Below are 15,419 nucleotides of genomic sequence, written 5' to 3'. Positions count from 1 at the left end.
TGCCTTTTCTTGCTGTTTTCATCATTTGGCAGCTGGAAACATGCCTTTGTTTTCTTGTTTAAGGCACGGTGATAAATTGATTGAAATTTATGTATTTTGAGGCAGATATACTTTTTCAGTAATTGCCTGTGCAATTGCAAATTCCGTGCAGTATTTTTCTCTTGCTGCTGCTTATATAGTCTCGGTGAAACTTTTACCTTCAGCAATCATCTATGTTTCCATTTCGGTGGGTTTAGCTGTGGAGTTGTGGATAAGGGCTTTAGGGTTTGTGAATCTGATGGATTTGAAGCCTCTTTGTTGGGAATATAAAATCACTGTGTGATTCTCAGTCTTTGCAAACTGCATTTTCTTCTTTTTTTTCGCTCCCACCACTTTTTGTGCCATTTCAGTGGAAAATGTTTATGTCTGTTTTTCTTTGGACACATATATATCTGCATCACAGTGCTCCTCCATTTATAATGGAAATAATCCTCCAAAATTCTGGTAGAATAGTGAATTCGTATCAACAACACACATTTCCCCAAGTATGGTGGTATTTGGCTTTAACTTGACTTTAGTGGGTGACATTGTCATTCCCTTCAGCTGGGGAAGGTGAATGTCAGTGGTTGGTAACAAATGACACGAATATTGGCTTCAGTTGAGGTGCTGAACAAGAACTATGTCATTAAAAGGGGTTTTAATTACTCCTGTAGTCCTGCCGTAGATACAGATACAACTGTGTGTCCTGGAGTTGCTGGTGTAGTTACACAGTTGGGAGACCCAGCCGGGAAGGAGAACACGACTCTTTATCCCACTTGGCTCTCAAATCCAGAGCGGTTGTTTCTCATGGGGGACAGAAATCCTAAGGGTGGGTGTTCTGGTTCCATTAGCATCACTTGCTTGGTTTCAGTGTTGATTCCCAAAGCCCTGCACTTCTTCCTGCATCGCAAACCCTTCCAGTGAAAATATGCGACAATCTTGAAAGTTAGCGTGTGGTGAAGATTCTTTTAAATTAAACGTTTTTAAAAGTGAGGCCAAATGCGCTTTAATTTCAATTCTTGGAATAATTTATGAAGTGCTGACAGGCTAAGAGCAAGTAAAGAGCAGGAGTTCGTAGCAGAAACAAGTCATTCAGCACCTGCCTTCAGCATTACTGTTTTGTTATCATTTATAAAGCTGAGAGGGTGTTTGCATCTACAGAATAATGAGGATTTATAGTTTTCACGTTGTTAAAATATCACAATGGCATGAGAATATATTTTCTTAATGGCATTACTGTTACTGAAAATAAGTGGGCTTTGGAGGTTTCCTGAAAGAAACAAAGTTGAGTTGGAATGTATTGATGAAAACTCAGGGCTGAAGTAAAATGGTGGTAAAATGAAAGATTCCTGAGTTACAATGGTTGTCAGAATAGACTTGTTGACATCTCAGCAGTTTTTGCAGAACTATGTCTAAACCAATATGATGTGCTAGTGTTTTTTTTTTTTTTTTATTTGTCTTGATTAAGTTCAACCACATGAGTAATCTTGTTTTCCAAGGTCTGCTCTTGCTGGCTATGAAACATCATTCCCGAAGGGCAAATGTTTTGGCACTGAAACCAACACTTCAATGCATCCCTGCAAGATGTACACCTTAAAGACATGGTGCGAATACAGCGTAACTTGGACCTTTTCCTCGAAGGTTGCTTAGAATTGTATTGGGTTGAGTGTAGGTCTTGGGACTAAGAGTGTTACAGATATATAAAGGGTGAGTGTCAGGAGGATGGAGCCAGGCTCTTCTCGGTGACAATCAATGATAGGACAAGGGGTAATGGGTTCAAACTGGAACACAAGAGCTTCCACTTAAATTTGAGAAGAAACTTCTTCTCAGTGAGGGTGACAGACACTGGCCCAGGCTGCCCAGGGGGTTGTGGAGTCTCCTTCTCTGCAGACATTCCAACCCGCCTGGACACCTTCCTGTGTAACCTCATCTGGGTGTTCCTGCTCCATGGGTGGATTGCACTGGATGAGCTTTCCAGGTCCCTTCCAATCCCTGTGATACTGTGATTTTGTAAATCAAAGAAATTTCCAGAAGTTTACTCCAGTTTGTATTTGAGAACAGCATTTGCTCCCTTTTTTTTTTCCCAATTTAATAACCTCAGATTGTGTTGAGTAAAAATTCAGAATATTAAGAACATTGGGATAGCGTGGAAAGACTCGGGTTTCAAGAGTTTATGAGAGCCAGTGAATGCAGCTGAATCATGTCCGTACTCACAGTTTGCTCTGGATTGATGGATGGGTAACACTGTCCTTCTGAACAATCTTGTTCTATATTAAAAACAATCATTTATTGATTGAAATATAGATCAGTAAGTAACAAGACTCTAATTAGTGGATACATTCATATTTTAATTTCTGAGGGAATATTGGTGTGTGAATATTTGGAAGGTGAGAGCTAAAAATAGTTATCAATACACAATTTATTACAGAACTGGTTAAAAATACTGTTTGTGTGACAGCTGGCTGTTTCGAAGTGAAAGAAAACCATTCTGAATTTTTCTGAGCAGCTAGTAAATACTTCCGTGTATTAATATCAATTGAACTATTATAATATATTCTAACATAGCTCGTGAAGTACCACTGCAAGCATGGTAATATATTTATAGCCAGGAACTTTTTGGAACGTGGATTTCCAACCTGGTAATCTGGAGCTGGAGTTTGAGCAGTTGGATATTAAGTGCTTTGTGGTGGCTCAATATCAGAGTTACTGACTATAAACTGCAGTTGTTTTTTTGGGACGTTCCAGCTTCTCCCGCATGTCCAAGAGCTTCAGGACCAGTCTAAGGCCATGGAAGTTTGTCTGAGTCTTTCCATTGACTCTGAGCAGTGGGATGGAATTCCTTTCAAAAGGTTTTTGGGTTTTTTTTGGGGTTTTTCCTTCCAAACAGAAGGTGTGACGGGGGTTTGGTGAGGGTGTGATTTTTGGCTGAGCCCCCCGTGCTCCAGCGAGTCCAGCTGAGAACTGGCAGTGAACCGCAGCACAAGGTGTTGGGCAGCTCGGTTACACTTTCTGTAAATCCCCTCCAGAAACCTGGCTGAAAACTGAGTTTTTCTCCCATTTCCACAAATGAGCTCATTTCCGGTGATACGCAGTAGTTGCCCCGTTAGGTGAGTTCAGGTGGAAGGCCATTTAAAATGTTTGAGGTTGCATAGCAGTAATGATGGACACTGTATGTTTGTAACCACATGTCGTATTTTCCACGTGTCCCGTAGTGTCCAGTTGTGGAAGGAGCTGAGGCGTTTGAGATCAGAGCGAGTTGTGCCGTTTATTCCAGTGAGATCAGGACCGAGCTGTAAGAGACCAAACCACGGGGTTTGGAGGTGCAGGAGTTGTAGAGCAGCCCAGCTTCTAGAATAATTATCTTTAACTTGCTTTTCTTATATTATTTTTACGTTACGTTGGTCCATGATCTGTTCTTGCTTTAATATCCCTATTGGTTCATTCTGTTGAACCACTTCACCTGTATACAAATAATTTCTCATTAACAAAAAAAGGGTCATATGAGTTAAGTGCCATTATAATTATACATACTGTTCAAATTGCTTTCTGCTCTTTAAGAATACTTTTCTGATGCTTAATTCCAACACGATACGTGCAATAATTGGTTAGCACATACATATATGCACTCATACTCTTAGAAATGAAGATCATTACGTAAAAATGACCAAGTTAATGTGATGGTGTAATCACAGGCTGATATAATGTGGAACAAGGAATTAAAAGAAGAAAAAAGGAAAGGAAGGAGAGGTAGCAAGAGAAGGGAGCAGTGAAATAATGTAGAGAGAGAAATACATATTAATCCAATTTAAAAGGCTGGAAAAAAGGGAATGTGGAGAAGGAGGAATCCTGTGTGAGCTTCTCAACAGCTTTTGTCATAGGGAAGGGTTGGCAGGTGACTGAGGAGACGGGTAACGCTCTGGAAACAGGTTGGAGTGGATACAAACCATCCTGTTACATATCAGGTTCTGTAAGGACAAGCACTAAAGGGTGTTTAAATGAAACATAAACTGCGATTTGTGCTCCACACACTTTGTGGTGTTTCAGAGGAGGATGGATCTGAATATCTTTTTACATGATAGCATTCCTGCTTTGTTTTAACCCGTGAGCGTGTGCATTGTTTCCCTTTCCTCGTGCCCCCGCATGTTGTTCCCTGTGTCCCTCTTGCCCGTGTCACACGTGTCCCCGAGGTTCCGATGGCACCCGGGCTGTGCTGAGTGACGGCTGATCAGCGTCACCCTGGGCTGGAGGTTTCCTTGGAAAGTGCCAGAAAATATCAACCACCTAGAACGACTGACCCAGAATCTACATTTTCATTCCCAAAGGACTTAAAATTCTCAGTGTTTTTATTCACTTTGGAAGTTGTTTCTATTGAATGCAAATGTTCAATATTGGGCCTCTTAAACAGTCCAACCAATTCTCCATTATGAGCCAGTGCTGTTGTTCAAGTTAATGAGTTCAGTAATCAAGGGGAATTTGGGGCCTGTTAGCAAGAAACACAAAAGCATCTGTAAATGCTAAATCCTATGGGAACTGCAGATATTCACCATTTCTGAATGAATGCCTTAGAATGACTACTAAGCAAGGCACATCTTAATATTTGAGAATTAACTTTCACAATTTTGTTCTTTCCTCAAGCAAATCCAAACCACCTCCCCAGATTTCACCCAGCAAGTCTGTGGGAGGAGAATTCTGCGTCGCCGCCATCTTCGGATCATCCAGGTCCTGGTTTGCAAACAATCTTGGTCTGAAAAGAGAAAAAGGTTGGTATATAACACAAACAGGAGGTGCATTTACAGTTAAATTCTCTATTTGCTCATTTTGCCGTAACTTCTGAGCTGACGATGTTTAACTATAGATTTTTGTTCCTTAAACTCAGTGGTGATGATGATTTTTGGGAGTGTAGTGGGGGTATTTTTGGTAAAGAGGACAATTTTAGTTAGTGAGATAAATGATTGATCTTTTATTATGATATAATGACAGAAACCAAACGTTGATCGCTCAATCCAAAGATACTGCTTGAAGTTTCACTGAAAAAGCTGTAAGGTAAAGGTGAGACGCTCAATAAAACAACTGTACAGACCTATGTGTGGCAATGTGAACACACCTTGCTGAGAAACTCTGTTCCATTTATTCTTACAGGAGATATTCAGAGCTTTCTTGAAACAAGGGGCAAATTTTGTTCTTTGCACAATTTTCTCTGTCTCTCCAGCCCTTTTGGTTCTTTTGCCTCACGTTTCTTGACTGCAGTCACATAAAGGCAAGACATCTTTGCTGTTTCTGCAAGAAGATTTTCTTTGTGCTTGCCAACAGATCAATCAAAGCAGTTTGTAGTGGAGTCGCTGTACATCATCAGCTGTTACGGCAGCCTGGTGGAGCACGTGTTGGAGCCGCGGCCGCTCAGCACCGCTCCCAAGATCAGCGACGACACCCCTCTGGAGATGGTGACGTGCCCCAGAGCCAGCTGGACGCTGGTCAGGTACCACCTTCCTTGTACTTTGTATTATTAGCGTTATTATTACAGCAAGCTTTTGGAGAATTCCGTCAGTGCTTACGTGCCTGATTGGGACACAACCATTTAAATGCTTCTGTAGACATGGAGCTACGTGGACATGCTTACAGATCAGCAGAGATCCTTACCCATTGGTGATTTTAAATGAACAGATTGTAATTTAGCTCTTTATATAAGGACTAGAAACAATTCTTTTGATAGTGTTTAAGTACAGAATTCTGCCCTTAGACACGAGTGAGGTTTCCACGATGAAGGGTTGCGAAGAACTAGGCAAGTTATGCTGGAAGTAGCTGAAGGTTGTAGTATTTCTTAAGACAGCTGAAGAAATTATTCCTGACACGTGGAAGAAAGTGAACAAAAATTGATGAGAAAGTGTTGTCAGTGCTTTTGACGTTTGAAAATATTTTTCTATCGATTTTTCTTGGCTCCTATAGTCCTTAGTGCTGCTTATGGCGGGACTAGATTGATCAATACTTGATTTAGCAAGCTATTTAGGAATGGCCCACCCTAATTAAAATTACAGCGCAGACTTCTAGACCATTATTGTTGAAATGAGTAGCTTGTAATGGAATTGAAAATTCTAATTGGATCAAGAGCCCATGACTTTACACAGCTTTATTTTCACAGTTTGTAAATGCTCCGTGACTTCACAGTGTGGAAGCAATGCCAGTTAACAGAACAGCAAAGCTCCCCGGCTCTGTGGTGTGTTTGTGTAACGTCAGCACGACACACAGTGCTCCGAAACGCATTTACCGACTGAAGCTACAACCGCCCTCGTCATTTTTTTTGCAGTCAACAAACAAGCATTGTCTTTTCCTCGCAATCTGCGTGGTTCGGTCGTGCTGCTCAAGTGCCTGTGGTGTATGGCAGTGTTCGAACAAGCTAATTTAAATAATTACAGACATTTTGGGAGCTTGTATAGATAATTACATGTGATGACAGAAACACTGATTTACATTCTCTGTATTAGCTTAAATATTAATAGTCTTGTGTTTTACCTCAGAACTCCTCAGTGGAATGAACTGCAACCACCATTTAATGCGAACCATCCCCTGCTCCTGGCCGCCGATGCCGTGCAGTACTACCAGTATCTGCTGGCTGGCTGTAAGTAGCTGACAGCTTTTTGTCTTGTCTTACACGCACGTTTTAAGCCAAGTATGACTTTCTGACTTTGTGCATTTATTTCAATACATGTTCTACTCCAGAACAGAGCTTCATGTAACCAGTTGTATGGGGTGTTTCAAAAAGATGGACCCTGTTTACCCAATATACTGCTTTGAAATTGGGTCCAGCTCTTTGATACACTCTGTATTAGTAATGGTAGAGTAGCAAATATCGTTTCTGATACACATCAAAGTTGTGAGGCCGTTGTATAGCCAAAACGTGAGCGCTTGGTGGCCTTGCAAGTGTGACCCCCGAGATGCCCTTAAGCAATGTATTGCAAAGAGAGGCTGAGCAAAAGCCTTTCCGTGGGTACCAGTGCTTATATACAGAGATCCCATTGATCCCACATGCTGTAGTCAGGTGTGGGAGTGGATCACCCAGCTCAAACACTGCACATTTCAAATGGTTTTGTGCTGAAAACTTTTTAAAGGAAGAAGAACGAGTGGTGGCTAAATTCTGACAAAATAATGAGTTTGTGTTATTTGAATTACAGTGGAGACTTTTAATTCAGGTTTTAATTCACGTAATAGCAATTCTTTAAGACGGGTGCGGAATGTGCATAAAAGGAGAATAATAAACGCTAAAGACAAAAAATAACCTAGAGAACATAGTAAAAATGTCATTAACAGAGAAATCTGTGTCTGTCTGATCTGCTTTGAAGTTTTATTTGCCTTCTGGATTTATTCTACCTGAAGCTACTCAATGAAGCTTCTGAAAAAATGGAGTCAACCCGGGATTCGCACAAAAGAGCCCGAGACACCTGTTTGCTTCCCCCTGTTAAACCCAGGCTGAAAGGGCGTTCTGTGCCTGCGCTTACCTGCAGCACCGCGACGGGCTGGCCCGACACACAGCCCGCGGTTTGATGGGCCCTCGCTGCCGGCAGGGACTTTAATTGCCAGCAAATGGCTAAATAGGGGGTGAGGGTGAATGTTACATCTGTCTGCCACGTCAGTGGTGAGAGGAGTTCTGGCGCCGGTTCAGGGTCACTATTTGTATCTGTCTATCAGAGGTAGAATGCAGCAGTTCCTCTCCGCTCCTGTATAGCATTTCTGCCGATTGTTTGGCTCCATTAAGTGTGCAGGGGAAATAAAAGCCTGAATGACCAAGTCACAAGGGGCTATGGATAGACCCTTTCTTTGTCCACACTCGGAACATTGCATTAGGTCTCATTATCCATTTATAATAAGCGACCTTTGCCCCCCCGGGTCATTGAAAAATCCTCAGTGTGCTTTTTAGCACAGAGTACCTCTGTCAGCAGACGGGCAGAACAATGAAACGTCTGGCGCTCCGCTCGGAGGGCTGGATGGGCAGGTTTTCATAAATCCGCGCTTTGATGCCAAAACCCAGGACCAAAGTCTTCCTTAGTCTCTGAAAAGTGTAAAGTAGACCCAGTGAGTCCCTGTGACAAAAAGAGAATATTCGAAAAACACCGCACTTAGTTATTTACACACAGTTCAGCTTTTAAGATTTTTTTAAGGAATCTTAAAGTTACGTTCACAGCTAATAAGGAAGTAACAAGGAACCATTGTTCCGGGGAATATTTTGTACAACAAGTGACCACGACCTTTATCCCAAGGGCGTTTGTGAGTGGATTAGCACAGCTGTTTCCTTGCTGTGGGGTCAGCTGGGACATCTGCTGCCCAAACCTGCATCCCAGGATGCGCTCGGGCCCACCTGAGCGCTGCATCACGGCCGGGCGGAGAGCGGCGGGGGTGGGCAGCGAGAGATTTGGACCTTGCTGTGAATTCGTGGCTTTGCAGTGAACTTCTGCGTTAAATTCCTCAACCTGCTGGCCTGCGGGAAGCCTCAGTGAACTCCTCACGACTCTTAGAGGCCTTTTGCAGTTGGTCAGAGTGAAGATAACCAGTCCCGAAAATCTCCTCAACTTCTGACAGAGCAGATTTCACACTTGCTTTTGGTTTATTTACTTGTTATTTTTTTAAAGCCTGGATGTATTACAGTCCTCAAGTCTTCTGGTGGCTGTGAGGTGCTGGATGTTTCTCTCCTACCCTCCTCAGATTTTATACATAACCTTTTACCTTATTTGTGTCTCTAGTATCCCCTCTTTATTTGCTTGTGTTCTGAGCAGCTCCTAAATCTAATCACAACAGAGGAGGGAAATGCTGTCTGTGTGTCCCATAAGGTAAATACCATCCCCTGGTGTAACTCGGCTGCCGGTGGAGCAAAGCTGAGCCGGGCACTTGAAACTGGACCAAAAACTGCCCAAAAAAAGGTAATGAATAAATGAGAAGTGATTTCTCTCCTCTGGCTCTGGAAAGGGCACCTTCACGTTCCAGGCAAGAGTTTCGGCTCATCAGGACCAATTTTATGGAGAGGACCTGCAGTTGTCAGAAGTGGGCCAGGGACAAGAGTTACTATATTAACTGGTATGCAGTACTCTTTGACAAATTGCTTACTAAATACATCAAAATTGATTGGACATTCCATGTTTAAATTGACAAATGACTGCATTAGGGGAAGGAGGGAAATCCATTAATTACAGCTGCCCTCAACCGTAGGAAATGTAATCGTATAAATATAGATTTTGTTAAAACAAAAGTCTCTACTTTACTGTAGTGTTGCTGGTAAGTGTGCTTGCACCTCTTTGCTATTAAACCTCCAATAGGAGGTTTTGAAGACAGATCTTTGCAACTGGCTTTAAATAATCAAAGGCCATTTGTGTGGTGTTCGCAGGAATGATGCAGTGTTCCTGTATCCCACTCCGACCGCTTCTGGAAATGGTTCCTCCCTCCGAAAAACGGACACGTAGCTGAGGCTTCTGCTGTCTCATTAATTGTTTATTCTAAATGCACTGTAATTCATGCTCCATGATGTTAGAATTCAAACCAGTACTCCGTATTCCCGTCCTTTGTTCCTGTACTGGTTTCCAAGCAACACTCGCAGGGCTGTTACTTATTTCTGAGTAAGAATTTGCACTTGAGTTAGACCTGAAGATATAATCAGTTTTATAGACTTCGTTAAGGGATTCTTGAATAGATTAAGCTCTGTATTTATAGCTGCCTTTGACTTTTGGCTGTTACAACAGATTTTCGTTTCTGGACCAACATGTACATATCTTGCGTTTCACTGAAAATGGCTTTTGTTAGGAGTCAAACACAGTAACTATTCATTGTCTCCAAAGGGAGGGGGTTGGCCTTTCCTCGCTGTTTGTTTGGGCTGAACGATAACACAATTTATACAGCTAATCTCTGCAGCTCTGGCATCATGTTTGCACTTCCCGCTCCCTCCAATGAACGCGCTGCACCCCGAGCAAGACTTTTGTCTCTGAGCAACATCGCGGTTCTTTATGGCCTATTTTATATTCCGTTCCGACATTCCATCATTGGAAACAAAAATTCCAGACATAGAGCTGGTGAACATTGTGCAGTGGGAAGCAGGAGTGAGTGTATTAAATAATTGCGTGAATATGAAGACAGATAGTATGAAAAACAAGCTGTTATGCGTGTAATCATAGCCCAGGTGCTGTCGTACGAGTTACCCCGAGCACACAGCGAGGACTCTGGTCGTTCTGCTCTGCAAACCTTGTTTCATGTGTGGAGCAACGCGGTGCTGGTCTAGAAATGGGCTAATCAACCGGGACTGATCATTACATTTACTGTTCTACCACTTTTCAGCCTTCTACCTCGGTTTTTCTTCTTGCACTCTTTTGTGGCTGCAAATTTAATGCTGCATATTTAATACTTTCACTCTATGAAAGGATATACATCACAGTATGTACCCCGCTATATCCATAGCTATAGTGTGTGTGCCTGGAGCCCGTTCTGTGGGGCAAGAGCTGCAGTTGCTGTGGGTATGTTCAATGTCTATCACAACGGAGCTTGATTCCAAATAATAAAACTGATCAAAACCAGAGCCCGTTCTGTACCAATTACTCTCTCGTGTAGTTACGAGGTGTTCAAAGCCTTTTTGCTCTGGTTCTGTGGCATCTCCGCGTGGCCGCGCTCAGACGCACTTTGCAGCGGTTTCAGCACTTTGTGCTCCCAGTTGCCCGTTGCTGTGGCTGTGCTGGGCTTTACTGGTTCTGCAGCAGCACTGACAGCACTTAGAGCAAAGCTGGCCAGTTTAAGCTAATCTCCCGATGCAGACTATCTAAGCAGAGCTCTCTGGCCTTACCCTGAGATGAGCTGCTGTGCTGTGAAGCCTGGAGAGGAGTTGGGACAAGCCGTGGTGTATGGGTTAATGTTTTAATCTGCCGTCGTTTTTATGTGCTGATCATATGAACGCGGCCTAAACTACCGGCCTCTCAGATGTACCTGTGAGCCACCGGTGAGGGCTTTTCCACAGAATTGTGTCGATTCACTGTTACGGGCTTAAAACTGCAGGAAAGTTCCCACCATTCGTGCGAAGTCGGAGCGATGGAGCCGGGTGATCCGTGGGACGGCACACGGGGCAGCGGCTCCGTCCCACCGAGCGGGTGCAAAACCAGCCTTTGGGTAGAGTCCCTGTCACCAGACACATCACGTTTCGATGATTCCGTCAGGTTTTTCACCCCTATTCTCAGCAAGAGTCTTGCAGCCAACCCTCTGTTAGCTGTTAGCGCGATGCGCTTCAAGACGGGAAGCTGCGCTTTGTTGTTATTTGGGTGTTTTGTGTACGACCAGCACACAGCTGAGATTCCCTGTACTTACTTGGGTACATATATTTAACCTTATTATCCAGACGGGAATTTTTAAATATATTTCCTAGATTCCCAACTTGCCATTATTCTTTTCCCTTCAGATTGCCTCTAGCTGGGGTGGCGTTCTCTTGAAATTCTACTTCGTTAGTGCCTTCTAATAAAAAAATACAACCTACTTCCTGGGTCTCTGCATCACTAGTTTCAAAGAAGTTGTGTGGATGTCATTTAAAGATCCAGATCCTTTGGGAATGATGGATAATTCCTTGACATTTTTCAGGAGGACTCTTCTATACAGGAAAAAGAGTTTCAGAATTCAGGGAATTAAGTGTTTATCTTGACTGAGGTATTCTCTCCAAATACTACATGAAAATATGGGAGTTTGCATATATATATATATGCACAGATACATATATATATATACATATATATATATATATGAAAATATACGTGATACAGGTAAAATGTTGTAGAAAAATTTTGGCAATTGAAAAGAGATTTCACATTGGAATTTTTTACTGTTTTTAAATCTGTAGCAGATCTTAAAAAAATATATATTATATTTTGATTACAGTTTAAAAATTTCAAGTGAAACTGATTCCACGCGTGCGTTTCTCTTACAGAATTGTTGTGTGCATTTGGGGTTTGCTGGCAATAGTCACAAACAGTGAAAATGGCTTTTCAGGTTTGCTTGTTACACTCGGAGGTGTAACAGATCGCAAGCTCATCTGGATCACCTTCCTTTCCAGAAAAGATGTTTCGAATGGAATTGTAGTTCATGGTCTTTTTAAAGCGAAAACTGAAGTTTCCCTAAAAGCGCAACGTGCACTTTGTGCCGCCTCCGGGAGCCGGGACAAGGTGGGCAAGGGAAGCAGATGGAATTTCTGACGGAGCGCAGAGTGGTTGGGGTGAAGTGCTGCATCACTGCACACCAGCACTGGCGTAAATCGTGCTACGTTATTCAGCCATAATTGGTGTTTGTGGAATAATATAGACGAGGTGGATAAAAATTAACTCTGTGAGGTACGTTGGATGCTGCCAATGCGTGTTAAGTTCTCGATGCAAATATACACCTGGGCATGTGCGCGGCTTCATCACATTACCGAGCACTTGCCCGTCTTAATCCATATTTTATAAACTAAATGCTGGAAACAGCACCGCGTATAGGAATTAAAACACTTTCAGATGTGTACAAACAACAATAATGAACAAGGGCACATGCAGAAACAGTTCTTTACTATGCTTACATGGTCATCTGGAACTTCTTAGAGAGGGGTCCATCAACACGAAGGGGTCAGTTTTCAAAGCAGTGTACAGGGATTTAGCCGCGCGACTCCTATTGACGTTAATGGGAGTCAAACGGGTAAATCCCCACGCACCGCTTTGAAAATTTACTACTAAGCCTCTTGACTTCTCACTACATACTTTGATTGTAACAGTAATCCATGGTTAACATAATTTTCCCGACAATAATGTCAAACATACTTTTGAAGTCAGTGAATTATAGAAATAGTTACCTCTTCCTTAATTCTTTAAAGATGGCCATCAGATGGATTTCGCCATAGGTTTGTGCAGTTGAAATTATTCTTTAACTCAGGAAAGAATAGATACGTTGTCCTTTGGTGCAGAACCGAGAGCCTGCTCCCAGTCTGAGTGTTTAAACAGCCTTAAATACTCCGTATGGTGAGTAAAACCAGGTTCCAGCTCTCCCCAGTGTTAACTGGTTTAACTTGACTGGTTTCTTATGGGAGCTTTAGGGAGTGCAGCGCGGTGAACATCTCCTGCTCTTGTAGCCATCGGAGCTGGGGAAAATCTACACAGAACTCACATCCCGATTACAGACATACCTATTCCTTTAAGATTTAAGTGCTGATACAGAGAACGGATGGTCTATAAAGCACCTAATAAACTGTGGGCAATATACAAATAATGAATGAATAAATCTGTAAGTCAGTTGGTGGTGTGAAATAACTGTTAGGCTGGATAAACTCCTGGTTTACGGGGTTTTTTAAGCTTAATTTTATGACATTTATGTATATAAGAATCTCAGAAAGCCCTAACGGGGAAAAAATGAGTAGGGAGAAGTTCTGGGTGAAAGAAGATATTTGAATTTACATGGCATGACCCTGCAGAGCTTTACAGGCTGAAACATGCATAAAAACCAGAACTTTGTTCAGTAACATGTACCCGCAAGTAAAAATACATAGAGCATACCACCAAACTGCAAACAGTTTATTTTGAACAGCGCTCCATCTGAAAGGAAAACCTGGTCTTGGCTTTATTGTTAAGCTGGAGCAGAGGCAGAGCCGGAGGCGCCGACCTGCACAGGAGCTTTAGGGGGAGAATTCCCTGAGCAGCTGTTGGGCCTGAGCTCGGTGTCAGATCCAGCTGTGCGATACCCAGCCCCGGCTCTGCCGAAGCGCCGGCACGTCCATCTGATGGAAAACAAGGAGAACCTGTTGCGTTTGAAGCCGCCGCCTTAGACCTGAACCAGAACGGGCACGTTCTGCTTGTGGTGGGTAACGCGCCGCGACGAACGCACCGGACCAAACTCGCCGGTCCTTCCAGAATTCGCGCCAAGGAAATCATTCCCATTGCGGAGCTCAGTTCTAAGAAGTGCTCCTGAAGCGTCTTGACAAACATGATTACCCCAGGTCTCTAAACCACCTATGGGCATTTTAGATAGAACTTAGGAACTGCAGAAAAAGCATCAAAATCGCATCGGGGTGTGATTTCTATGGAAACAAGGGATGCGTGGTTTTTATTCTGCTCACCTGTTGGACGCCACTAAATGCTGCACATGGACATGGGACAGACTTCAGACTTAATGACCCTATTTCTACTAGGTTTTAGGATCTTATTTCAAATTATAAGTTTTGTGTTTTCAGTTGGAATAAAGGAGAGCTCTCTGGGTATCTGCAGGCACAGAACAAACAGCCTTTATAGTCTGCAAATGCCTTTGTTTGCTCTTAATTTGGACAAACATGCATCCCTGAGAGAAGAGCACGTTGGGAATGTCATATATAACTCTCAATTAAATTGAATTGTGTAAAGCTCATTTATATAAATGAGAAAATTAAAACCTTTTGGTTCAAGAAGTACACAAAACTAAGTAAAACTAATGATTTATTGTTCACAAATTAAAACCATAAGTGCGCATGCTACAATTGAGCTGTAGCGTTTCTTTGTTCCAACACTTCTGTGCTGCTGAAAGATGACAATTTATAATCTTTGGGTGAATAAAGAGTTGTCTTAGGTCTAGGTATTTATTGTATATTTAGCCCATCTATGAACAAAACCACTGTTAATTCCAGTATTAGTCAGGCATGTGTATCTGGGCCATGCTCATGTGGCAGGGATGCCTGTGCATATTACCTGAGCTTAAACAAAATTGCTTGTTTTCTTTATTTGGCACAAATATTGTAGCATGGCAAAGTTTCAAAACAATGAGGGCTTTTTCATACTTAATCACTGAACCGTGGGAATCAGGTCCTGGAGTTCAGAGCAATATCAGCTGGGTAAGCACCAGCACCTTTGATTTTGAGGCTAGAAAGTAGAATTTGAATGTTATGGAAACTGAAAAACCTCTGTGTCCCAGCGTAAGGACAGATTGGCTGATGTGTGCGAGCCTGCCATCATTTCCAGCGTGAATTCAGATTTCCAAAGAATTAATCTGCAAGATAAAAGATTATTTTCAAGCTCCAATTCCTGGAAATGTCCCTCCGGACTTAAATGAATCTCGTCTTGGAACTCGACACCAATGCGAGAGGTTTGTGACCCAGCAATGAAGAATCAGGTTTACATTTTTCGAACATGTTTGTTCCTGGAACTTCAAGGCCGTTTTAACTCCTAAGAAATGCCCCTGTGTGTGTGTGTGTGGAGCTGGATTTGCCTGCGGTGAGGCCGGGACCGTCGCTTCACATCCCGCTATGAAAACCAGACCCTTTCCACGCCTGCTTTTGGGAGAGGTGTGGTCTGTAAACGCAATTTTATTAAATAGCAAAATAAATGACTGGGGTTTGACCTCAGCTGGGGCTTTATCACTGTTGCCCTGCTGGTGAACTCCAGGGCAGAGCTGCTTTGTGCAGTTCA

General features: G+C 42.6%; 1 protein-coding gene across 5 annotated transcripts in view; it reads left to right on the top strand.

The window, feature by feature from the left end:
• Positions 1-15,419, top strand: part of BCAS3 (BCAS3 microtubule associated cell migration factor) — a 282,822-nt gene that overhangs the window by 92,964 nt on the left and 174,439 nt on the right. For all 5 annotated transcript variants that reach the window (XM_082068831.1, XM_082068829.1, XM_082068832.1 and 2 more), the window contains 3 exons: positions 4,654-4,778; positions 5,329-5,494; positions 6,531-6,631. In XM_082068831.1, coding sequence (XP_081924957.1) covers positions 4,654-4,778; positions 5,329-5,494; positions 6,531-6,631 — 392 coding nt within the window. The remainder of the gene's footprint in view (positions 1-4,653; positions 4,779-5,328; positions 5,495-6,530; positions 6,632-15,419) is intronic.

The sequence above is a fragment of the Streptopelia decaocto genome, assembly GCF_964273445.1.
Source record: "Streptopelia decaocto genome assembly, chromosome: 18".
In the NCBI taxonomy this organism is placed as follows: Eukaryota; Metazoa; Chordata; class Aves; order Columbiformes; family Columbidae; genus Streptopelia; species Streptopelia decaocto.
The sequence above is the reverse complement of the archived record's forward strand: the minus strand, read 5'-3'. Positions and strand labels throughout refer to the sequence as shown.